Source organism: Anguilla rostrata, chromosome 5, assembly GCF_018555375.3.
Source record: "Anguilla rostrata isolate EN2019 chromosome 5, ASM1855537v3, whole genome shotgun sequence".
Lineage (NCBI taxonomy): Eukaryota > Metazoa > Chordata > Actinopteri > Anguilliformes > Anguillidae > Anguilla > Anguilla rostrata.
In genome coordinates, this window is record NC_057937.1 from 11,636,974 (window position 1) to 11,664,091 (window position 27,118).

At 43.0% G+C, this 27,118-nt stretch overlaps 1 protein-coding gene across 2 annotated transcripts in view; it reads right to left on the reverse strand.

The window, feature by feature from the left end:
- Nucleotides 1-27,118, reverse strand: part of ctnna2 (catenin (cadherin-associated protein), alpha 2) — a 360,420-nt gene that overhangs the window by 18,111 nt on the left and 315,191 nt on the right. For both annotated transcript variants that reach the window (XM_064335132.1, XM_064335133.1), the window contains 6 exons: nucleotides 23,796-23,888; nucleotides 20,211-20,367; nucleotides 17,048-17,248; nucleotides 8,980-9,131; nucleotides 5,838-5,951; nucleotides 1,093-1,274 (listed from right to left, as the gene is read on the reverse strand). In XM_064335132.1, the coding sequence (XP_064191202.1) occupies nucleotides 1,093-1,274; nucleotides 5,838-5,951; nucleotides 8,980-9,131; nucleotides 17,048-17,248; nucleotides 20,211-20,367; nucleotides 23,796-23,888 (899 nt within the window). The remainder of the gene's footprint in view (nucleotides 1-1,092; nucleotides 1,275-5,837; nucleotides 5,952-8,979; nucleotides 9,132-17,047; nucleotides 17,249-20,210; nucleotides 20,368-23,795; nucleotides 23,889-27,118) is intronic.

Sequence of the window (27,118 nt, forward strand, 5' to 3'; positions counted from 1 at the left end):
AAACTAGTAAAATATTTTAGTTGCACTGTTCTGCGCTGCACCGTGGGGCGACATAGCTTAGGAGGTAAGAGCGGTTGTCTGACAGTCGGTGGGTTGCCGGTTCGATCCCCCGCCCTGGGCGTGTCGAAGGGTCCTGGAGCAAGACACCTAACCCCTAATTGCTCCCAATGAGCTGATTGGTACCTTGCATGGCAGCCTTTCACCATTGGTGTGTGAGTGTGTGTGTAAATGGGTGAATGAGTGGCATCAATTGTAAATGCAGTCCATTTACCATTTGGATTTGGATTCATTTATCTGCAATTCAAATGAAAATGAAAATGTGAAGTTGAAAATGTATAATAACGTTAGAGAAAAGACAGAAAGAAAGACTGAATAAAAAGCTGTTCTAGTAAGAAATTAGCAAAAATATCAATAACAATGCAATATACAGGGTTATGTTGAAACTCCCCAAAGGTTCAGAATGGAATTGCATTCTGATCATTTACTATGTCATTTATATGAATGTGTAGAACAGTGTAAAAAAGTGCCACTTCTGCCCTCCATGTCATAGACATTAGACAGGGACTATTGTTAGAATGAGTAAGATAATGACCCTAAGTAAGTATCTAGTATTGCCCAGAGTAAGGGCATGCACTCTACAAGTGCATAATGTAACATAATGCAGGGATAGCACAATTTATTCTGGTAATTTACATATGCACTAGAAAAAACTATAATGGGAGTTAAAGATGAGTGAATACTCACTCAAACACATCAATGAGCTGTCTATTAAATGGCAGATGAATTAGCTTGAGGAGGAGATGACAACCTCCAGAGAAAGCAGAAGTCTATGGGAGTACTTTACTTAGAATGCTTGAATGACAGCAAGCCATGTCATGAGATAACATAATAGTAGCTTTCTTGTGCATTAAGAGTGGATGAGACCACGTGCATGGGAGGAGACCTCATGCTTATCGTGCTCTCCTGAACTGTGAGTAGGGGTAGCACAAAAAAAGCACCAATGAACACGATTGGGGACACAATGGGGGGAAGCAGGAAGAAAAGACCTAAAGGTAGCCCATGATTTCTCTTCTCCCCTTCTTTTCATGGTACCTGGTAAAGTCTGTCATCTCCATCATGATCATGCACATCTGCTTGGCCAGCACGATGATGTCATTTCCGTTGTCGTCCCACTTGGCCACCTCGGCGTCCAGCTTGCACTTCTCCTGCCGGAAGCTCTCCACCTGCTCTGCGATCTTCGCCTTCTCTTCCTGGGGCAGCTGGGCCATAATAGCCTGGGGAGAGGGGGTGGGGGGCATTGGTAGGAATGGTAAAGTAAGGGGTGGGTTAAGAGGGAAGTCAATGGAAGGGATAAGAGAAGGTAGGGTATGGGGTAAAGGGCAAGAGGGTTGGAAGGTAGGGTTGGGGAGGAACAGGGCGGTGATTGGGAAGGGTGTTGGGGAGGTGGGAACAGAGCAATGGGTGGGGTGGGGGGGGGCATGGTGGGTGGATCAGAGGATAGTTTAGGGACAGAGAAGAAGATCATTAGCCACCAGGCAAAACAAACGGTCACAAATAATGAGTGTAGGTTTTTATTTAATCTTATTTTTCCTGAAGTCACAAAGTGTTCTGCAAATCTCTGAACTATGTGACTCTTTTGGATATGAATCTCAAAGTTCTCTGCCCTCTCCTACCAAAAAAAAAAAAGGAAAGAAAAAAACATTGGAGTAAAGTTATAGATTTGCTATTAATCACTGGAGCCTTGCTCATAAAGAGCACATCCATTTTTCTATTTTGTTGCTGAAATAGATTAATTTTCACCATAACAATTCAAAGCGTGTCTGAGATGGAATAAATCTGTCGGCAAGGTCACAGTTACAAAGTAGGGACAGATTTCTGTTTGTGAGATAAATGTACAATTATTTAACTCTCCTCCCTACCAAATAAATAATGCAATTGTTCAATGTTATTTCAGGAGGGTAGCAAAGAGATAACCTTGACTCAAACAATTTTGTGTATTATCTAAATTAGGCTCAGCGACAATGGTTCATATTGATGCGCCATGCATTAATGTAAGGATGCTCCTCATCATTTTGATGATCTACTCTACTGAAATGCCATTACCAACAAGAACTACTGAATCCCAAGAAACATCCTACTTGTAAATTTTCTTGAGCCACGTGCACCAAAAGAGAGGCAATTTATTTAGTTTACAGAATAATGAATATAATCTAGTTTCAGCCTGTGTGTGGTATCTGATGATAGCAGAGAAAATGATCTGATGGTTCTCATCTCAAATTGAGCAGAGACACAACCATCTTTAATGGCATCTGTCTGCGTCACTGATTCAACTGCATTTTTTTCTTTCCTCTGAAACAGGACCACAATATTCATTCTGAGCCAACTCTGCTTTCGCCTCAGCCTATGAACAAAATGACTACGGCTAAGTTGCATGAACACGAAGAGCAACACTTCACTTTTTAAAGAGAACTGCCAGGAACATCAAGAGAACAGCTTCAATTGTTTTTGTTTTAACTGAACGTTTCTCAAATGAGCAATTGTTCAAAAGAAGGTCTATGAATAATTATTATGGCTGGGTGTTTGTCAGGGAAGTTGTGGGTGTCACGCATTCCCTGATTTTTTGCTTTTCTTGGCAGTTCCGTGACTTTCCCTATTTGTTTTGTCATTTCTGTTATTTTCACTGATTTAGCACTTTCTGTGAGTTTTGGATGGCAACTGTCAACCTTAATGTAGTCCGCATGATATGCATAGACCTAACGCAGGTAGAAACAAATTACAAAAATGTATACATTAAGATTTCCATCCTTGTCATTTGTTGCAATCAGATGTTGAACCTGGACCAGCATCTCCAAGGCAGTGGAGCAGTAACTGTAACGGAGTACTACTCGGCACTATTGAGATACTTCCCTTAGGACAGTGGCCCCCAGTCCTGGACAGTCACAGGATCAGTTAAAGCAGTTGGTCACACAGTTAATCCACCTCACTGGGTTTCTTGGATCTGAATTGGTTGCCAACTTTAAGGTGGGAAAAAAGACCCTGTGAGTATCCAGGAGTGAGGCTGAAGTTCACTTAGGTTAGGAAGCATTAGTCTGACAGGAAAGAAGAAGGCTTCCATATACTGTTTTCCTCAAGAACTGGGAGCCACTATATTTATGGCTCTCGGAAGAATCACTGAAATGAAGTTGCCGTTTCGAATGAGGAGGAAGAGAAGGATGAAGAAACCCCAGCAGGCTGCGAAAATGGGACAGATTGGGATGTCAGGGAAACAGAGGCGCTAGGTGCGCCTCTTTTTTTTTTCCTCTCCCCCCAGAATTCACTTATCCCCAAATCCCTTCCGCGCTTACTGATAACAACAAGAGCGGTCCTCAGGAGCTTAATGCAGCGTCAAATCCTCCCCGTACACCGGCGTGCCAATGCGCTCTTCGGCTCCACCACGTCTGCCGGGATTAAACCTCGTTCCGGGTTTCTTCACAGAAAAACAGTTTTGAGGCGACTTTAATTTGTTTCGTTTGAAATAAATTGTCCGGACGCTCGGAGTTCAGTTTTACGGCTGACCTCTCGACACCTTTACACAATCGTTTTTTGCCGACTCCGGAGCTCGGCGCAAGCACGCGCGTGCGCTCACCCGTGCACGTTTTTTAAACGCGCGCATGCGCTCCCTCATGCTTTTCCGTTTTACGCCCCGTCGCCCCGCTTGCCGCATCGACACGCGTGCGCCTTTTCACTGATTGCATTCTTTTAATTATTCGGTGCGTTACAAGCTTTGCGTTCTCATATGGTGGAACTGACGAGCCGAGCCCCGAAACGAGCAAATCCGCAGCCGAAGAAAAACAGGAATCCGCGGACGAGCGCAACGTCCACACAGCGAGAGCCGCTGGAGGCCGGTGTAATGACGGCCTAAGAGAGGCCGGCCCCGTCCGTCCGCCGTGTCTTCAGTAATGGTACAGCGCCTGAATAGAGGCCGGCTGGGAGGCAGGGAGCCTCTTTACATAATCCTGCCAGAGAACGCTCACAATATGCTAATGTTCTTCTTATTTTTTTTTCCTCCGCCCTCGCTCTTTTAATAAAACACACGGCGGCGTGCAGAACCGTGGCTGGGGCCATCGCCGCGGCGCACCGTAGCGCGCGTTTAAATCCCGCCGGAGAATCGGAGAGCCGCTCGCCAACGCTTCCGTCTTCGCCGCTCGCGGACACGGGCAGCGGACCGTGCGGTGGAATATTAACTCCGCGCCCGTGACCTAGCGCACAGTCGGGCGGGTAGCCGGCCCCGACGAGAACGCGGCGGCAGGAGGCGGCGCCGATCCGCCGGCTCCTCCTCTCATCCCAGAAACGCGTGCTAACGCCGCTAACGGGCTCTGTATCTCCTCAATCAGCCCGTCCTGAAGTGAATTACCTGTTTGCCTAAACCCTTCCCTTCGGGGGAAAGCGGTCCCACAGAAGCAGGCAGATAGCTAGTAGAGATATGAAATGCCTTATGTTCTTCCGCCATCTACAAATGCCTATCATTCAGAAGCCAAAAAATGAATAACGCTGATTGAATAAAGTTGTAATATTCATGAATCTTCATTTGATTAAAAATTACTTCTGCCAAATCAAATTAATGTTATGCTGCTGCTGATGCACTATACGGTAAAATGACCAGGGTTAATTCAACTCTAAAAGCGTACACATGGTTCTACTCTGGACAAAAGCAGGATCGTACCTACTCTGTAAGAGTCGATTTAACACTGGACATTTTACTGTGTATGCTCACACACATGTACAGGGTTTTAGAAGACAACAGTGAATTATCCACCTTGGACAGTAAACATGTTTTTGATGAACTGGTTTTTAAACTTAAAAAGTCAATACATCTAACTGAATGAATAATAAAGACATGGGATTTCATTCAAGAATGAGACTTTGTAAAGGTGAAAAAAAATATATATTTGTGTGTTTGTATGTGTGTGTGATAGAACCAATATTGAATCAATAATAAATAAATAAATACTTGCAGCCCTGTGACCTAGGTTTGGCAACCCCTGATATATGGAGTAGGTAAATAAAGACAGGCTGTGCTCAGATGCTACACTCATCTGTTCGCTCTCTGTCCAGCTGTTCCTGTCTCAGCTTTTTAGGCGACTTAATTTAGAGAGGTGTTGAGCAACCTTCGCCCGCCAACTGGCTCTCCGTTCCTTTAGATTTACTGTTTCCTCATTTCCATTCATAATTCTCTCATTGTGCTGACTCTAGGGCCTTCTCACAGGGCTGCGGGGAGGGGGCAGGGGGCCAGAGCCTTCCCACAATGCAACGGCTCATTTGCATGCAAAGGTCTCTTTGGCGTGGGAGGTAAAGGCACAGATACCCTCCTAACGTTCTCTAAGCAGGTTGGTGTTCTCTGTTGAAAACACTACAAAAATCTGATACCCCAAAAGACGACGAACATTGTGGTTTCTGGCACCATTGGAAACGTGCCTTCTTGGTAAACAGAGGGAGAGTTAATGATTCCACACCTCTATGCATTAATCTGCAAACCGAGTTGGATTTCCTCAGCTTTGCATAAGTATGTTATAATCTTTCAGATGTCTTCATATGCAAAGTGATTAATGTAGCTGGGTTTGTCATTCAGCAGTTCAACGTGAATGTATTAGGCAGCAGCGCTTATCAGGAAATCGGCAATCTTGCGCTGCGAGGAAATAAATGAATAAATAAGTTCAATAAAAAAAAGACAAGCAGCCTGAAAGAAATTAGATTTGAGACAGAAAGATGGAAAGTGAGTGTGAGAGAGAGAGAGAGAGCACCGTCTTATGAGGACAACGGTGACGGCAAGGTTTCGGCCCCTGTGATTGGACGCTCACCCTGGCGCTCTGTCCGGCGATGAGCTGATCGTCCTCCGTCTGCACACTGGTCCTGCTGCGCGTGTCGTAATCCTCCTGCTCGAAGTCTGAGTCGTCCTCCAGCTCCTCGGGCGTCTGCGGGGAGAGGGAAGGGGGGGGGATCAGGCAAAAATCAACACGGAAACATGTCAATAGCTCATCGACACTTCCAGCCACTCGGAGAAATGGGATAACGGCGAGGGATCGATGCCTCGCGCCCGGTAGCCCCAGCGCTCGAGCCGCGGCTCAAGGACGTCAGAACGCGACCGCGGGAGCCCTTTATGCTCGTCGACAGCAGCGCGGGCTCCGCGAGACCGCAATTTCAAAGTTTCTGTTTCCATGCAAACGAGAACGCGATCTTTATTTATAAATCACCCTCCGCTCCGCGTCGCGTTTCCAGTCACTTGCATCATTGTTTTCCAATCCCAGGGTTCATATGCACTTGGTGTAATGAAACAATACATTTCCACAAGGGTGGAGAGAACAGGGGAGGGGTGGGGGGGTGAGGAGGGGGGAGAAAGAAAAGAAAACGTGAAGGAGACCGGGTCTGTGGGAGGTGCGGCAATCAAGTGCTTGGCTTCACTCGTGTCACACGCCTGAACGCCATTTGAAAGCCAGCTCCTTTAAGAACAGCAGGCGGGAATTAGCCTGACCTCATGAATACTCAAATTAACGGCGGGAAGCAGGGGATTGACCGCTATCTCTGAGTGCTCGGTTGCGCAGGGGGCCGCGGGTCGCTTAAGGAGGCACTCGACTCAGGCTCTCCCCGGGGAACATCCGCAGAGCTCCGACACACCCCCTCGCGGCGCTCCCGTATCTGCGGCAACGGCGCTAACCACTGCATTCCATGCGTTTCATTCGCGATGAGTCACAAACTCATCACTGGTTTCTATATGAGGCTGTGGGGCGGCCATCGCTGGCCCTAAGGAGGAAGCAGCATAATATTTCCTTTATTTACAAGGCTCGCCTTAAGTTGATTCCTTGTTATCTGACCATGCTGTTATATAAAACTTAAAACTACTGCACACGATCACAGGAAAGCAGTACAGTCAGACCTAGGAAGAAATATTTTAGTGTGTCGACACCATTCATATGGATTAAATTCCAGGGCTCACTGAGACTGGACACCTAATACCGCCTGGGCAGTTTAAAGCTGGCCTGATTGCAGAGGAGAGCGTATGCACCAGCTTAGTATAACCGCTGACATTCATATTTGCTTACAGTACTGTTCATCTTCTCTGTTCTTGTCTGCTTATTTTTTTCCTCATTTTTATTCATTCAATTTCTTTGTTATTCATTCAACGTCTTGTATTGCCATTTGTTACTGTTTTTATTTGATACGGCTTTTATTATTGGCCATCTAAAGAGGGTACCACTGTAAAAGAGACCTGGGTCTCAGTTGGTATGTCAAATACAAATATAAAAAAAAATACATACATACACACATGCATCATCTAAAATCTGTCTGGTCTGGAAAATCACTCTTAGAGAAACAGTTGTTGAATTATTCTTCAGTGGGAAAATCTGAAGCTGTACAGTGCCTTGTGCAATGTTAAGCAGCAGCTTAAATATTTGATATGTACTTTATCAATACAGGCATATACGACTCAGTTTGCTGACCCAGCAGGCGACACATCACTGTTCCCGGAATTTAAATATAGTATGTTTTATGAGCCCTCTTCTGCTTCTAAAATTATTTTTTTCTGCTATTAATTCATTTTTTATGATACCATAAAGTATACTCAGTGTCATTGTATTCGCTGTCTTCAAACATGTTTCCATTTGTCATCTCAGTTAACTCTTATTTTTCAGTGTTTATTTCTTTTTAAAGGGTACAAAATGTCACTAAGTCTTTCGCTAAAAGAGACATTTGCCCAAATTAATTGGCAACAAAACTCCCAGAATGTTCTCAAACACTTTTGTGACTGATGAAAGAGATTAAGAAAAAAAAAAAACACAGAAAAGAGGAAATAAATAATTGTCTGTTGGGGAAGCAGATGTGGTGCCTGCATTTTTATTGTTTTTCCAGCGATGGCAAGACAGTCTAATTGTGCTTTAATGACATGGTTTTTGTAGTCCAGCACTTGTCCTATTTTCCAGGTGAGTCCACTATGTGTGTGCTGCAGAACTACAGAACTTCCATTAACGTCAGACACTGGGACGGTATTTCTTCATGTCTCCGGCTAACTGAAAGGGGAGAGACCATCCCCCTTTGTTTACATCGCAGGTCGACATCCACCCGCGGATCTCAAATGAGTTCTTTTAACGGGTTACTGTGGGACATAAAACTAAGCAATGCTCATTACCGGAACACGGGCCAAAATGATGCACGACACGAAATAAAGTGAATGAAAGCCTCTCAATAAACCCGGGAACAATCTGGATCCCGGGGAAACGACGCGACAGGCCATTCTGAGGCAGCCCAAAGCCCTGTTTTACATTATTTACCAACATTAGGTTATTTCCATAATTTGATTCCGCAGCCGCACTGGGAATCGGTCCAACAGATTAATGTTGAATAAAGGCATCGCTATGGTTGTGTGAGAGAGAGAGAGGGGGGGCCGGAAGACTGCGGGCGACTCAAACAGGATGCGGTTTGGCCTCAGATGCGTTCGATCCACGAGGCCACAGGAAGGAGCAGAGGGGGCGGAGATAGTAATGAAATACTGGGAGCGGGTGGATGGAGAAAAGTAAGCGGTTTAGGTTCATGATATAGAGTTTGGAGAGATAAAGCAGACCGCTCAGATATTTAAATCCTCAACCGCACGACAGCCTGGCTTCTCAGGAGGATGAGATTGTGAAAGTGCTAACGAAAAAATTAACTTTAATTATTTTTCATCAATATTCATGAAGGAAAGTCTGTGACCAGATAATTAATTGATATTAATTTTCTTACCAGAGATGTGAGTCTTCAGTTCCACACAGCGCTTGGACAGTTATGTCAGCTTTCAAATTATATATAATAATCTAATATCTAATTATAATTATAATCAAATCTTCAAATGTTCATCCCTTATTTTAACATTCACCCATCTAATGGAGAGCCTAAGTTATTTTTTTATGGGCAAACCCGGTTGAGGTTTGGAGCTGAATTTTAACTGGGGGAGCTGGAACAGACACCTACCCGTATCATCAGGACGGCTTTCCTGATGTCGCGAACCCCATCGTAGACCAGGCGGGAAGCGTCGATGAACTCGTTCTCCTCGAAGGGCTGCGGCGGGCTGGTGCTGAGCGCCTCGATCGCGACCTCCACTTGCTCGGCGAAGCGGGGCATGACTGCGCACGGGGAGGAGAAGAGGAGAGCGGTGAGGAAGAAGGGAGGGTTACACGCATGCTTCAAAGTTTGTTTTCTTCCCCCCTCTGGCATAAACAAATGGATGAGAAACCACTTTAGAGAGCGCGTCCGTCCAAGGACACTCCGCCGCCTCGGCCGCGTCGCCGCGGAGCGGGGGGTGGGGGGGGGGGGGGCCACTGCCGCTCACACCTCCGCACCGCTCGCAGAGACAAGGAAAATGTCACCGGGAACATCGATGATGGAGCCGCTGCCCTCCATTGGCCAATTAACCGCTTCACCTTGCCGGCACGCTGGGAGGGGTGAGGGGGCGGGGTGGTGCGGGGAGATGGGCGGCGTGTCAGATCTCAGCACAGACGAGAGCGAGGACCGGTCCGCTAATGACAGCCATTTCCTGAAGCCGCCGCCAAACAGGAGGGAGCTGATAGCCCCTGCCATTTCCTCCCCGAAAACAAACACTAAACAAAGGACAGGTGTCCGCTTTTTTTCTCCTTTGCAAAAGTGTGCTAAGGACGCTTGCAAATTCACAAATCTCTGTGGTCATTAACATTGCGTGCAAAAGAGTGGGAATTCTATTACTGAGCGGTGTCTCCATATCTGTGTTGATCATTCATTGATAGCAGAGAGAATCTTTGCTGATCATTCGTTTAAAGAAAGAGAATATCTGTGCTGACTATTCACTGAGAACAGGGAGAATATGTGCTGACTATTCACTGAGAACAGGGGAATATCTGTGCTGACTATTCACTGAGAACAGGGAGAGTATCTGTGCTGACTATTCGCTGAGAGCAGGGAGAATATCTGTGCAGAGTATTCACTGAGAACAGGGAGAAAAACTGTGCATCTGAGAGAGCACATTCACACAATGGGGAGATAATTCTCACTGAAGGAGCCAGACGGCTCGTGTACCCTGATCCCACACGTAGGAGTATCTGTGTAGGTGGATTCGCTGGAGCAATCGAAAGGCTGCCCACTCAACTAAGCCCAGAGGAGGGCCATGTTCTGACCAGTCAGTGCAGTGGAAATCTGCCCAACCACACAAACACAGGTCCCACTGGGGTGTTCTTCAAGATGTTAATTGCGAAGTTAACTTTAAGACCCATGGCTAGTAACGCACTAGTCATATCTGGTAGAGCAATGAATATGGTTAGTGAGGTTGTGGGGGAAAACTCATAGCCATAGCTGACAAATTTGTATACAGCTTGCATACAGAGGAAAGCATGAAAATGATGACAAATCTCATCCTCTTTCCTCAGTTTGTGCAACTCCCCTCCCCTCGACTACAGGATGCCAAGAGCCACTAAGAATCTCTACAAGAGGGCCTTTGTTCTGAATGCAGAAAGCATTCTGAATTCATAAAATAAGAATATAATATACCGTATGGTTGCACTTGTTGGACCATTTTTATGATTATTTCTGAGTACGTGGCCTCTGTATTTTATGTCAGTAATGTGTTTTATATGGCATGTGTAGCCAAAGACAAATCTCCACAAATGTAAATAATAAAGTTAATTTAATTAATAATTTCATGTAATATAATCTACAAGGATACTATTTTGTGATGTTTTTTGTGACTTTTTTCATTAGTCCCTTGTTATGGATTCCTAATGCGTTTGGTTAGAATCCCATTTAATGTACATCTAAAAAAAACTGTTGGATAACATCAGGCTAAATTTAGTAGAAATTTGCTATAGTATTTTAAACATACAATCAAAAGCGTGTTCACACTTCAAACAATACTAGGGTTCAATACAACTTTCCCAGTGCACAGCAGTTCAGTATGTCAAGTGCCTTGCTCAAGGGTGAAAAACCAAAAAGCACCACACTACAGAATCAACCATATGACCTTTCAGGTTTACGTGCTGTGCCTTTCTTAATATACAGAAATGGCATTCACTGTGTGCTGCGCCTCGCTACTTGCCAAGTGCAACTTTTCTTTACAGAAGTGCAATAATACAAAACCACAACGGTCTTATGTGAATAGTGAGGATGCACTATATTTTCCCATAGAGTTTCATTTTGAGACATATCTTGGTGGCTGTCCCTATTTGCGAGCACATACAGCATGCATTTTTTGTTATTTAAATTATTTTTTTTGATTTATTTATTTTATAAATTAAAGATAATAAGTAAAGTGAAATAACATACCACAGACTAGCATACTGTCACATTATGCCACTGTATATCCCAAACACATGAACAGGCCAGCCCTCCCCCCCTCAGTCCAAAGGAATGAGGCTAAAGGGACATGCCGTGTGCGCTTCTTCAGAAATGGGCCCAGAGCCCCAGGACCCCAGGAGAGGCTTCCGGAGCGACGGCAGCAGACGTCTCCAGGTGCCGGACGGTTTAACAAACTGTCAAGTTTGAAGAATTTAATTTTCACATGCATTCCCTCTTCAGTCAAGAGCTTGTAAGTATTTTTTTTTTTGATTTTTTTATTCATTTTATTTATTTATTTATTTTTGCTGCCAGATTGTTGTGGAGATTGATATATCTGCAACCGTGACAGGATTTTGTGACAGGTGGGATGAGATGTCTATGGAGTGGCTGCTAAATATAAACATAAAAAGCCAAAAAGTAATTTTTGGAATATTAAAGCCTGTCGGTGTAGAGTAGGGTACACGCGCTCTAATGAGGATGAAGGACGTGAAAGGTTGGCTGGGTCATGGGAGACAAGCTGAGGACTCGCAAGCCGCCTGTTGTACGCCATTTTATTTCAACTAGCCTCACTTCTAAGTGAAGGAATCCGAATCAATTGCAACACTTCAGTGCGCTAAATTTGGAACTTACATGAATTTTATGTGAAGTCAAAGCATATAATGAAACACATAAAAGACGTTACACAGTCTCCTCTTCTCTAATGATTTTGGGATGAATTTTAATTCATGTATGGGAGAGATATAAAATAGGCTTTTACTGTAGATGTTTGAGGGAGTTTTTTTACAGGAATATTTAAAAACTCATAATGAGCAATGTTGCACATAGAACGAAGAGATTTCGATCATAGGGTAGAAGAATGATAAAGGATATTAAAGTTGATCACATTGGAATTCAGTTTTTCAAAGCAAACAATTATGCAATATAGTTTAGGAATTGTAAAGCAATTTCAATCCTTGGGAATAAATTTTAGGAAGAGTCAAGAAAACAAGTTAATACCATGGAAAAAATTGCACGAGATATACCAGTATAACTTATGTACTGTACTTTGTGCAAATTGTTAACTTTAAACAATACCTCAGTGCTATGAAAGGTTAAATAAATTACAATATTAAAAAAGACATTCACACACATCCATGCATTGATCTACAGTGCAATAAAAACAAAGCAATTGACCATAAATCAGCAAATAGAGCATTAACCTCCAAACTGCTGATGTCAGTTGTTATATACGCTTGTCTTTAAATCGGGACAAAGTGCCTTGCCAAGACCACGTGGAAAACAATCATCAATGCGGTCTGAGTCTGACCTCTGCTTCGCCGCCCATTTGAACCGGGCATGTTCCTACACCCTGACTCCACTCAGCAACATTATGACTGCCCATGGTCGTACCAGCACAACCCGGAATAACCCGGAAAAACCCGGAATCTCCACATTTGCTCACGCCCGTCGATACGTTCCCTCCTTGTCGTCACCTGACGTCTCAAAGCATCGGCTAAAGCGGATCATCTCATCTCTTTCTTCTGGAGTGGCAAAGACAGATGGGACTTGCTGTTTTATTCATTATTTTTAGTCAAGTCCCAGTGGGCACATTGGCAAATTAAGAGCAGCTGTGAAGGGGAGAAGAAAAAAAAAAAAAACTATTTGAATGCTATCTGGTATAACCTTTCTTAGACCACAATAATTCCTTGCCATTCACTGTAGAATATGTGGCATGACTTTTAACCTTACTGACAGCCATTAAATGTGGTTCCTTTTTTTAATACGTGACTGTTTGCTGAGAATGTGATAATTTGGTCATATTTTGCCTGTCCATGTCAACCCTATAAAACTACAGTGGACAGAAGGATGGCATGAGCTTTTAAATGGCAAAATAACACTAGCAGTGAGACTGTCTGTTTAAAAATAAAAAAAATCATAAATCTACGTCCTCAAAGCAATACCTCTCTGATTGAGTAATATTTGTCTTTTTTAGAGAATATTAGTTTAAACACGCAGAGGAGGGGGATAAAAGCCATCACTGGGTTCCTATTAGGCTATCGATTTCTCCTCTCAAGGACAACCCTCAATCCCTGCCCGTAGGTGGACTGTCTGTCAGCCTTATGGAGCTGTGTGCTTTGCTGCCTGCATTACCCCAGTAATAAATCTGACCGCGGTCAATTCTGGGAAGAGCGATTTAGAGAACGAGAAAGGTGAAAGGTCACGCGGGCGCGCGCAACAACCGCCGCGTTTCGAGGGGCTGACGGGCGGGTCGCGGGCCGTTCGGAACCAGGGCGGCGCCGTCGAGCCATCGGGCCGCGCGGGTTTTAATGGGCGTGGGAACACCGCAAAGGCTTCGGCACCAGTTGGACCGGCACGGAAACGCCGAACCGCCGGTAGGATGGACAGGCAGGTCCGCGAACGCTCTAGGCGTGAGGCGCTCTCGCCGGAACGGTTTCCCTTCGGCGCGAAGCCTCGGAGAACAAAGACGCACGCGACTGACCCTCCGTTTCCAGACTCCGCTCTTAATCACCTGCCCGAGAGACGCTTTCCTCCATCTCTGCGCATACCCAAGATGTAAATGTCTGTCTGCTCAGTGGTTTAGCCTACCGACCGGGCGGGGGGTGGGGGGGAGGGCGTGGGTGGGATGGGAATATATGGTAAACATTCTCCAGAATCGATAGCGGTGGTTTATGGTGCCATCAGATCTGCATGGAGGCTCTTAAAAGCAAACAAGAGACACCCAATAGCCTTTCATCAAAGAGAAATACTATACGGAGTGAACAGCATCACATCAGCGTCAGCCGGCAGCCTTGACTGTTCTATATCAATTAAGGCCGTCAATCGGGCATGCAGACTTCCTCTAACATTAGGGAAAGGCAATGCGGTCTCCTTGGATACATTAACTTTTTTTTCTTTTGGCATGCGCAAGTTTCTTACCAGCTACAGATGCACAAAATGGCCTCCCGATATGGAATATATGTGAAAACATATTGAAATAAATATGTTGTCAATAATAATAATATCCAAGAAAATATGCAAGCTGCTTCCGCTTTAAGATATTACAACGTATTTCACTGCTATGAAATATAATTTTCATTGCACAAAAACGTCCACACATTCACAATATATTGCGATATATGAACACAACCTGGAGCAGGATGTTGCCAGCTATAGTGCTACCTGGGGACTAAGGCTTTTGGGTCGTAATTCAGAGCTTAGAAATCCCAAAGTGCTTAACAGCACGCAAACACTAACATGCACTGAAAAAGTGCAGCATTAAAAAGTGATTATACTGTGTCATTAAGACAAACAATACAACCGACATAAAAAAATAAAATAAAATGGAAAAGAGAGAGGCGAACGTAAAAAGGGAGATAACAGGGTAATTAAATTCCAATTAAGAACCCGAGCGGAATCTGCAGACCTTATATGGCGAGCGAGGGCATTGCGGAGGCGCGTGCCGAGGACACAGGGGGTGTGGCCCCAAACCGCGAGCGAATCATTTCCTGAGAAACATTAAGGTGTCCTGTAATTACCCAATCCGAGTGTGAGAGAGAGCCTCTGAGGCTAGACTACATCACACAGGTGGCATGTGGCAGCGCTGTATAAGATTGTAGGAACCAGGAGACGCCCAAAACCCAGTCTGAATGTAAAAGGTAAACTGGAGCAGTGGGAAGGGGGCAGCACAGTCAGCTGAACCAGCTGCCCCCTGGCAACACACGCTTCAGAGGGCATGTACTTTCCCACACTAAGGGAAGGCTTTTTAGTGATGACCTATGTACAATAAGGCATGCAAAACTGTGAGAAAAAAATGAAAGTAACTGCAGTTTGTTACAAAGATTTACAAAAGAAAACATAACAATGCTAAGTATCGAGGATGGCTCCCACCGATCAGAATTAATTGATCGAAATCCACTGCAAATTGTTATCATTTCAAATTGACTGGCACAGAACATTGTAATCACATATTGACATATCCTACAATAAGAGTGGATGAAAAATCAAAGATTGTGTGAATCCTATTACACCTTCTCTAAAAAAAACATCAATATGGTTATTTTTGTGGTTACCTTCGCAACACTCCGGTGCTGAAGTCACAGCTGGTGCTAATGACACAAGTAACTGCTTTGATGTTGTTTGCGACACACCGACAACGAGAGGCTTTGGGGAGTTAATTGCAACTCTTAATTATCGCGGCAGATTGGAAATAATGAAAAAAATGGATTTCCTGGCATGGTAAATCTGGTCTAATGGGGAATATTTACCACTGTGGTGGAGCCCACACATGAGAGAACGCCACAAGGTCAAACCACGTGGCCTGTCTATTCACATGTAGCCTGCATGCCTGCCAATCAGCCTGCTCTTCATTTAGGCCATTACCACACTTCTCAATCTGTCCACATTTTGAAAATGCTCAAACAAGTATGCATTGTTTTTTTAAAGCCTATTACATAAGAATAATCTGTTGTTTTTTTTTTTTTTTGTTTTGTTTTTTGTAAATTCTGCACTTTGCGTAGTTAACACTTTTATTCATAGCATAAATAAATAAAAATAGCAGCATCCTTTGTTGACTTCCAATTCATTTCCTGTGCAGCATTTCAATTCACATAACTTAAATCTGAGAATCCACTTCCAAGAACATAATCTGCTAAATATGATGCATTTGAAATCTCGTTTCAATCATATTTCAAGTATAGCAAGCCAACAAAAATTTACACCTTGCCTAACATAGTAAAACAAAGAAATAAATCAAAGTTATTGAAAACAGCTTCTTTTCTACGACTCATATTTCAGTTGTCAAAATAAATCACAGTGAAATTCCTGTCAGTTCAGATACTCAGCTCACAATCACGGTACAAAGATTCTTTCCGTTCTTAAACAGTCACAGTACATTCGCTAGCCCTCCATTGACATTTCATCACTGCATCCTTGTCAAAGAGCGACAGAATACAACAGCTCCAAAGAAAAAAATGGCTACTACAAGGCCGCACTAAAAATGCCCGTGACACCCCAGCAAGAGAGACGGGTCATATTTTGCAAAAACAAACCATCCACAAATGCACAGTTTTTGAAACATGACATGCCTTTCTCGAAGCATACTTCCAGAAATGGCGATTCAGTGGTAACGGATGCACTGAGAGCAGATGTGTACTTTATGTCTGTGGGGCTGAGCCATGATTTGGCCGGGAGCCTGGTTGGTCAAATCCCAAAGTGTGGACAGACAACAGTAAATGTGTGGGGAAAACAGATAAAAGATTAAGCAGGATTAAACGACTGCCAGAGGATAGAACAGGTGGCTTCCCAGGGCAACTACAGCAACTACACTGCATCCAAGAAGGCCACCTAGGGCCCACACAAACCATCACAAACTGGATAGGGGCCACAACTAGTTGTCAGTTAGTTTTGATACCCCAGATTTGAACGACCCAGATTCAGTTGATAGTTACCTTTAAGTTGACTTACATTGGATATGTCAACTGAATATGAGTGTTCTTTTTTCTTTTTCATTTTTTTTTTTTTTTAACACAGGTTGACATACTCACGAAAAAGCCAGATGGACTCGCCAAACAGTTTTGCAATGTGGGGGGGGATGGGGTACGAAATATGATAGCTGAATATATTTCATGTCAGCTTGTCAAAATTTGACTGAATTCTGTCCAGAACGTCAGACTAGACTTGGACTTCACTACAATATAAGACACGCACTGTGGATATATACTACCTCAGACCCTCCCCTCAGCTGGACGGCTTCTGGACTCACCCGTCTCAGACAGCAGCTTGATGGATTCCAGGACTCTCTCGGTATACACTCCCGGCTCGTAGTTCTCCATTTCGGCATTGATGATGTGCACCACCCTGGCAGCCCGGCCTCGGATGGCCCCGGCGGTTCGATCCAGAGTGTCCACGTCTCCCTCCTGCAGTGCAATCACGCACTTATTGACGTCCTCCAAGATGTGGTTCTCTGTGAGGCAACAGAAAAGGGAGGTTTTGTGTGTGAAGCTCAAAAACAGTCATCGAGCCTAACAAGCCTCTAGAATATTTTGTTGGCACAGATTAAAATGTAGACATATTTAACTGAATAATATTGGATACAGTCAGCTGGATAAAAAAAATATATTTGCCCTTAACACAAATCATGAGTAGATTGATGAGTTGAGCTAGCATAAAAATGAAGAAAAAAAAATGAATTTTAATTTTATTTTATTATTTATTTTTATTTATTTATTTTAGTATTCTCTCTTTTTTGCTTTGGAGCACTAGCTTTTCACTGGTAATTTTATTGTATTTTAAGGTAAATTTACATTTGCATCAATGAACCTTAATTTAGGTTAATAACCAACAATCAGACTAGTGGTAAGCAGGATCCCATTAGAAAACATTCTTTCTTTCCAAACAATACACATCTTTTTTCAGTAATGACATGCTTTTGTGAATTAATTTTTGATCTCCCTACACCCACACCCCCACACAAACATTCACACAATGCATTCATTAGTAATAATGCTATGATGAGGCCCTTACCAATTTTTATAAACACTATTTACAGTTTTATCAAAGTTAACTTTTTATGTTTTGTTTTTTTCAGCAGTATTAATAAGGACATTCATAAGTCAAAATCACATACTGTGACTATATATCTGAGGTCTGTATCTCTGATATTTAATGTAGAGTTTAATAAGTTTAGCTCTTCACTAACCTGGTTCTGCAAAACTCTGACTCAGTGCACCTTGGTTCAAGCCAATTAAATACAAATGAATTCAGAAACTATTTAATAAGATTTTCCATATGTCACTGAGCATGCACTGCAGTTTGACATTAAATATGTCTTAATTACCTGTCTTATAAATGTCACAGGTTTGAAATTTGGAGTTGTTATGTTCAGAAACATTTTATACTAATCATTTTCACGTTTAAACTTTGTCACACCGCCTGTACAGACATAAAGCAAGTCTGGGTGAACTTGAACTAGAAAGATTGCTTTTGATGTTATAATAAAATAATGGAAATCCAGAAGTACAAATGGCTGTGTCCTTCACCAAAACAAAAGAAAATGTTGATTTCAGTTATTTTAAAGGCATATTATATACTTTAAATGGAACACGGTGGTCCAGAACATTCCAGGTCACTTACAAAAACGCAGATTTAATAAAATAAATGCAACTATTAACCTGATTGCAAAGCAAAAATAATAATAATAATAAAATAGTAAAAAACAGAAGAGAACTGAATGTTCAAGTTGGGCATGTGGTTGGGCAGACAGATAATACATTATGTTATTAGTTTACTTCTTTATTTTTTTTTTCCTTTTGAATATTGTGGATAACAAAATGCTACAGGTTCTGTGTCTATATGTGTAATGTATATCTAAATATCAGTGTAAACCATTGCTTGGGTGTTAAACACGTACTTCTACAATGCATATTGTACCTGTAGAATCAGCAATTGCATAATGTATTGCTAAACTGTGTTGTTTAACTAAGGCTTCAGGCTTTTAAAGAGCAGTTCACCCAAAATATATAATGACACAGTTACTCCCGGACATCCATAGACATTGCTGTGCATGGTTTCATTGAAAACTACTTTCTACCAGAGTACAACAACTGTGCATATCCATAAAAAATAGAGATTGCGTGAGTTATACGAACTATGCAGAAATATAAAGTGTTTCATCCAGTGTAATTGATAGCCTGTAGATCCCATAGTCAATGGTATCACACACATTATTGTTATACATAGAATCACAGAGCTGATTGCTGGTTTAAACACTCTATGCAGCCATTTAGGGTCATAACCATCCTAGGGCCACACAATTCATGTTTTGTTTTTTGTTTGTTTTTTTGGGCACACATTTAAATAGTACAGTATTGTTCCATGTATTCATCCCAAAATGTTCTTGTTTAGGGTTTTACACTTTTCTTTATGTGAAATGAGTAATAGAATGCACCACAGGAAGTGTGTAGGAATCAAAACAAGAGTCAGAGTGTAACAGTTTGAGTCGTGAAATGTGGACGACTGCTTGGGTCCAAAGGCTTCATGCACTTTACCTGGTTTTGGATTTTCCCATGATGCACCTCAAGTAAAAAACCCAAAAACAATACCTTGAGGCCAATAAAACTCAAAAGAAAATATAACAAAAGCGAAAGTATCGGTGCATGTGAAATTATGTTCCCCACACAGCTGCTGCCCTCCTTCTCCCAGATTTAAAGAAGTGTATCATAGGACGTACTTCCACAGGACACTATCTGAAGGTATAAAGCAGGAATTGTAGGATCTTATTTTTATTTTTTTAAGCCTCTTGTATCTACAGAAGAAAATTATATGAAACTAGGGGCTTTCATGTGCATTCTGTTTTCTTTTAAAAAAAAAAAACTGTTAAAAATGGAGTAAAAAGATTTCTCCTTTTGGCATTGATTTCATTCAACCACCCAATCATAAAAGCCACTGAAACAGGACATAATAACAGGGTCCCAGTTCCACTCAAAAGAAGACACCATGAGGCTTTGTATGGGTCTAAAGTGCATGAAAGTAGAAGCAGAATGACATTTTCGTTCCAGTTTCACTGTAAAAATCCTTTTTCATCACCCACCTGCAACAAGCATTTCAGCTAACTTGCACAAAATAAAGAGGCTTATATAAAGTGTTACTGCTTCCTATAGAATGGGAGTGCAAATGCTTGCACCATCCTCAATGAGAGGCCAGTTCGCATATTATTATTATTATTATTATTTTGCAATGAAGTACACTGTTTTTGCATACCAATACTTCTTAATAAGTAAGAAGTACAGGTATGCTTGATTGAAAGTGTTGATTAAAACTTTCCTTTTTATGCATACACAACATAACTACTTCACACAGGCAGGTGGCTCAGTGCTTTCCGTTTCCATGACAACCAGTCACACTTTCTCAGCCTGGTCTCCATGTACCTGAGACGGACAGGAAGTCGTCGACGGAGGTGATGTCGTCCACGGCCTCGGTGAGGATGCGGACCTGCTTCTCCCACTGGTCCTTGAACACGTCCATGTTGTCCTGGGCAACCTTGCTCTGAGGGCGGGCCGCCAGGGTGAGCGCAGCATTGATGACCTGAAAAACAGCGGGAGACACGCGTGGCAATGAGCAGCGCGCCGCTTCGACGCGCGGCCAGGCGTCCAGTCACAGCGAGGCATAGGACTCGTGCGCGCTAGCGGTTTTAGTTCCGAAACGTTTCGGAAACGTCTTGGCTGAGAGGCTTTCAGGTACCTTCGCCGGTTTTGTACACATTGCTCTAATACAGGGATCATCAACTCTGGCCCTCGAATCCAAATCCAGCCCTGGTTTTCTTTTCTCCCGGGTAATTAGTGCCACTGATTGGCAAGACTGTTTTCACACCTGACTCCCAGGCAAAGGGAGGGTGGAAAACCAGCAGGTCTCGGCCCTCGAGGATCGCGAGTTGCTGATCCCTGCTCTAATATATTTGGTATTTGTTTCTAAACCTAGGATGCACTTCATGTAGTAAGTTTCCTTGACAGCGGGCTTGATCTTTCATGTTACTTGGTAACCATGGTGCCATTTACAGTTTAAAAAACATAACATAGATCAATTTGTTGCTTTTCAAATGTTTGCAACACATTGCCTTTCCGTCCGTCCAAGCTGCAATCAGCAGCCACAATATTGAGATAAAATATTATTATTACAATAAAATCAATAAAAATGTACAACTAAAGATGTTTTACATTTCTGTGGCAGTACTACATTTATTTAGGAATTATTCCACAGATGGCTTCGGAAACCCATCCTATACAAATTGATGGCTAAAACCTGTTATGGGTTTCAAAATGTTTTCAATCCTTGCTCTGAGGGGTTTTATGATAGCGTTTTAATGCTAGTGTGTACAAGACCTTAGAAGCTACGCACGACATCAACATGCAGGCAGCATTCTCAGAAAATGGAATTGTTCTCTGTAGTTATGCCATTAAAGGTTGAATTTTCATATACATATTCTTTGGTTGTGTTATAGTTTCCCATCTCATAAATAATCATCATAAATCATCTGGCTTGTTTTGCAGTGATGAGAGATTTCTGAGAGGGTGAAAGAGATCTAATTTTGTCAGCTTACAAACTACAGGCAGTGTGTATGTCAACGTAAAATAAAGAATTTACAGCCATTTGTTCAAAAATGTTGTCAATCTGGAAATCATTAAAGAATTGTTTAAACTACTCCACACCTTTGAGGGTTTGCACAACCATTCCCAAAAGCATAATCCCTACTCGTGTCTTTTAGCCTCTGCCTTTTTTTTCTTTCTTCCTTTTCCCGTCATATCAAAGGAAACCTCTTTTGTGATTGGATGCAATTATTTTCTGCCGGCGAAACGGTAACGAGGCTGACACGCATCGTTGTCTTAATCCCGCGTGTCCGAAGGCATGAAGGTTGTTCTATTTCGGGACTCCGCACAAATGCACGGCGCCGCTTCCGCCAGCCGAGAGGCAGGTGAGAGAACCAGGGATCGGGGGTCTTTGCGGACGCGTATGATAATGGCTTCGGGGCCTTTGCTTTGCGTTCGGGCTCTGAGGTAACACCCCGGCCAGGCCACGCTTCACTTTGTCCGGGAAAATGTTTGCACGGGTGACATCGGCGGGAGAACGGACCGAGGCGCAGGCAGGTTCAGGCGACGGGGACACGGGTAGAGGGATTTTCTGTCGGGCGTTTTCACAGCCAACCCTCACTGAAGTGAGGGGACTATAAAAGACTCCGGATTTTTATCACCCCTGTAGGGGCAGCTTCACGAGTGCAAACCTTATTAATGTAATGCTTCCTCTGGGAAACAACGCCCCTTGACAGTACCAGCAGGGCACTGGCATTCTGCTCTATCCAGATACCTATGGTCATCACCAACACCACTGCTGTCATTCTGGCTCTCCCTGTTTCCAATTTTTCCAAAACCTTGAGACGGAATATTTATCAGCGATGGACAGGGTCCACATTACTTCAAAGTAATTGTCCACTTTTGTTTTAAAGGGCACTCTGTGTTCCTTTTGTATATTCTTCCATTCTGTTCCAACAGGGAGAAGAAAGACAGGATTACAGAGTGAGATGAGATCACATGGCAAAAAGTGTCACGACTGGAAATCCAGCCCCCAGAAACAAGGGAGGACTCTCACATGGATTTGAGCGTGGGCCGCCATATGGACTTCACCACAGCCTTAGATCCTAGATTTGCTTAGATCCGATTTATCATTATTGCCAGTGTCACAACAGCACTTTGTGTAATTGGCCTGACCACTAAGTAAAGTACACTAGTGCGGATTCATGTGCATTTGTCCTCAGATTCAACCAAATTACAAAAAACAGAGTGAGCTTTTATCTAGGCATTACAAATCAAATGCTTGGCACAGAAGCCATTTTCTTACCTACACAGGTTTTAAGGTTCTCAATTTTACTCAGACTTTTCTCCAAATGATGGAGAGGGCAGCAGTGCAAACAGGAGATTTTATTTTATTTTTTTAACTCCTAGGTCTCAATTATTTTTCACAAACCGCTGACTGGAGGGGAGCTTAAAGAAACCGCAGTCCCGGATGTCAATCGGCCACTAAGTGGAAGACATCTCTAAGACTCTCAGTACACGGTGCTCCAGAAAAGCTCACAAAGAACAAGTTCAAGCCACAAGACATGTATTGTTACCCTGTTCAAGCCTAAAAGGATTGATGTGGCATCTTTATTTTTTACAGAAATACTAACAGAAAAAGTGGTAAACCATAAAAGCATTTTGCACCCCACCCTCCCCCTTTAGCCTGTGTATTGTGCATAAAATAGCAGGGCTATTGCAATTTCAAACAGATTTCACAATTGCTGATGACCTTTATGACTTTTAATCACTGATAACAATCACCAAACTGTCTGAAGTGCATAGGACCTTCACAGCAATCAAAAAAAAAAAAAAATTGCAGTCACCATTATTTATTTATTTTTTTAAAGACTACTTTTTTAAATGCCACAGCAGAGAGTTGGCTGCAATAAATTATAATCACTTCTATTTATTTATTTATTTATTTAAAGTGCCATCCTTGACTTGCTGGAGGCCAGTCCTTCCAAATCGAATCTTGGTGGGAGTGAAGAGCAGCTGTATTAAAGCCTGCACCTTGAATTCTAAAATATTCTGGGTCCCCCCTTCACTCACCAATGCAGTGATCCCCCCACCCTCCAGCCTGCCCAGAAATTTACACAAATCATATCGTGCGCCCACTCACACTCTAACTTTTTTCCCCTTTCATATTAAGAACAAGGGCCATCGGCCATGGTGTCCCATACACTCGATAAGCGTACTCTTGTAAGTGTACCCGGAGGTGTGTTCTTACAAGAACTACGAGCACACGGAACAAAAGTATATAGTTAGAAACACAGCCATGCATTCGACATTTGACTTTGGCTCATTCGATGCTGCATTGATTAGAGGATGCGACCCCCAAGCCTCAATGAGATCAACTGTCATCATAGATTGATGGGTCAGGGGGAAAGAAGTGGGTGGGGTTCTCACCTGTGGGCAAAGGCTGTCGATCTGTGTGGCGGCCATCCGGACCAGCTTCACACCCTCCTCGTTGTTTGAGATGGAGCAGGCCAGGTTCGCCACCTGGAGAACAGAAGAAATGATAAATAGCTGCCCACCGTTTTCTATAACCTTTCACATTCACAATACAGGGGTGCTACTACAAGATTAGCAACTTTGACAGTAATGTTTAAAGTTTAAGTTTAAAGGTTCTTTGTAATCATTAACACTAATATGTTATTATTGCAGAGCAAATAAATAAATAAATGATTTCTGACTTCTTATTTAATTACAGGGGGTATATAAAATAAATATAATGAAATATCCAGGTGAAACATTCATTCTTCTGCTCTTGTGCATGTAGACTCCAGGTAAAGCATTTCTTCTTCTGCTCTTGCGCATGTAGACTCCAGGTAAAGCATTTCTTCTTCTGCTCTTGTGCATGTAGACTCCAGGTAAAGCATTTTGTTCTTCTGCTGTTGCGCATGTAGACTCCAGGTAAAGCATTTCTTCTTCTGCTCTTGTGCATGTCTGCAACTATCAGCATGGAGGATTTAATGCTTGACTTGAAAAGCAATGCCGGGCAAAATATGTACAGAGGGTTATACTCGTTCAAGTGTTAGATTGGTATTTGTTATTTCACAGACAGAGCAGCTCTGTGTTTTCAAAAGTCCCAGAGAGCATTCAGTTCCTCTGCTTCGCCTTCCCTCCCATTTTAAATATGCCTGATATTTGAATAATTCAAGTCACACAGAGTATAATTTAAATTTCAACCGGACAATCTCAAGGACACGTTAAAAGGAGAGAAATAGCAGGTTCTCTAATTTCTACCCATGTACGATAAAAGGATTTGCTAGGATGACAAGTGGTGGTGCATACTCCACAGGATGCAATCAGATGGCTCCGTTCTAAAACACAGTTATCCAGACATGTCAAAAGGCACCCGGCAACAGACCTTTTAATTGGAGGGATGCCTCTCGTTGGCTCGCCGCGCACGGCGATACAGAGCAAAGATTTGTTTCTTCAATCAGCGATTGGCTACAGGATTCTGTGTTTTGAGGAGTCGGTCTCATTAGTTTTAAATATCCAGAGTGCTTGGGGTTCATTACTGGATTGCCTGAGTGTACCTAAATCATTAGCTGGGTTTATTGATGCAAAAACTGCCTCATTGTATAATTAAGCCACCAGATGGCTTCTTAAACGAAACGCCTTCTTGCTTAATTTATGTCTGCTAAAATCGAGGGTTACTCTTACAATGCATATCCTCTATAGAGAATTTGTTTTTTTTCTTGTGTCATTGTGAAAAATACACAGACCAACACAGCTGTGAATGTTTACTTCAGTAATTTCATTCAAATCACTGAATCCCAGAAAATAAACCGTATCCTGAAACAGAAAAAAGAAGAACAACAGGAAAACCTCACCTACAAGTCAGTCACCTATGATAGAAATTTCCAGAAAATCTGATGCAGTGAAAAAAGAGAGAAGCCAATGTCACAGACATACTTCCCCCTAAAAATCTTTGTCAAGCGTACTGTAGCTAATGTGCTTGCGGTGCTCCCAAACAGAGGAAAGGGAGACAGATGCCAGGTGGCAGACGTAATGTGCGCTGGGCCAAATCGACGCTTCCTCAGTCCCACACGTGTCACTCTTTGAGTTAAGGCAAATTAAATCTTTGTTACACAATTCTTGTGCGCGCCCCTCTCTCCCTTTTATTGATGACAGCTGTGAATGTCTTGATGGATCGCTCTCCTTGTTTTTGCGTTTAGCAGAGCCGTGCAGCGATTGGGAGGGGGACCCCATCTGTGTTGACTGAGATCCTTTTGTAAAAAACCTACTGGCAGCAAACAGGCACCCCACTTTGCAGGTAAATGATTTCTGCTTTGGCGAAATCTTCCACTAACCCCCTAATGCACACAGACACAGATGCCTGCATGCGCGCACAAGCACACACACACACACACACACACACACACATACGCACGCACGCACACACACACACACACAAATGCGCGCGCACGCATACACACACACACACACACTCCTGGAGTTACTAACGTGGAACCAAGTGAGCAGGGGCAGAATCCCAGAGCCTGGAACTTTGCCACACTGGCTGGCACTCCAGTTCTGAATACTCAAAACTGGGCCATGTCCAAGACTCAGAAGCGAGCCAAAAATACTAATTGCAATTATCTAAAGAAGCGCTCCTCCTTTGTGGATCTGATTAAAAATAAATAAATGAATAAAAACTGCCTCCTCTCACTGCTTACAAGTGTCTGGATGGTCAGACATTGTTCTAGATGTTCAGTTTAAATACGGTCACTTTCTGGGCTGCACTATCAGTTCTCTCTTGAGCTTTCACAAGAAAGGAATATCGATTTCGCTCTTTGATTCCACTTAGAATTGAATACTTTGATAAACTGATGCAATACAAATTTGATGGAGTCTTTGAAACGCTTTCTATGCAAATTATTTTCAGGGAGCCCAAGCTGCTGTACAAAGTATAGCATTACATTCAAGCTTCAAGCACCAGTCATCAAAAAGCTGCATTTATGCATCACCATGCTGCATGGCAATGAGAGTCCTTGCAGCAAAGTTTTCCATAGATTATTTGCTGTTCAGTACAAGGCTGCTGTTGGGAGCCTTCTATAGCCATTATTGGCTCAACGCTCCTGCCCTGATATTCACAACACAATATCAACATGCCAGCTATGAGAACTCAGCCATGCTCTAACACTTTTTTTTAGGGCTGTCAACAGGAGGGGTAGGGGCGTGGTTGGGGGTTAGCGAGTAGTATACAAATCAGATGCATCCTATTAGGGGGCAATTAATGGACTTCCTGTCAAATACGGCAAGTACCACACAGCAAGGTGCCACACAGCAAGAACCAACTATATCCCACACGCCCACAACCCCCCCCAAATAGATAAATAAATAAATACATAAATAAATAAGCAATTAAAACCATTTACAGGCTGGAGCAGTGAGGAGAAAACAATGTTTCAGATTAACAGAACACTGGAAGCTCTTCTATTCCCTGTTTCGTCCATGAATAAATCAACATTTGAGAGGGATGGTGCACTACTGGGGCTCAGCACACAAACGAGCTAAGTATCCCCCGCCCCTTCCAAAAGAGCTCGCGCCTCTCCTGCTCCCTCTCTTCTGGGGATCCTCCGAATCTCTGCATAGCCCGAGGGGTGGTCCGGTTTGTTTAAACAAACAGCGCCGACTTGATTAGTGTGCCTTCCGAGGGCTCGGTTCCCGGCCAGGAGGATAGCAGGCGGGGTTTGTTTCAATTAACTTCCAGCCTTCTC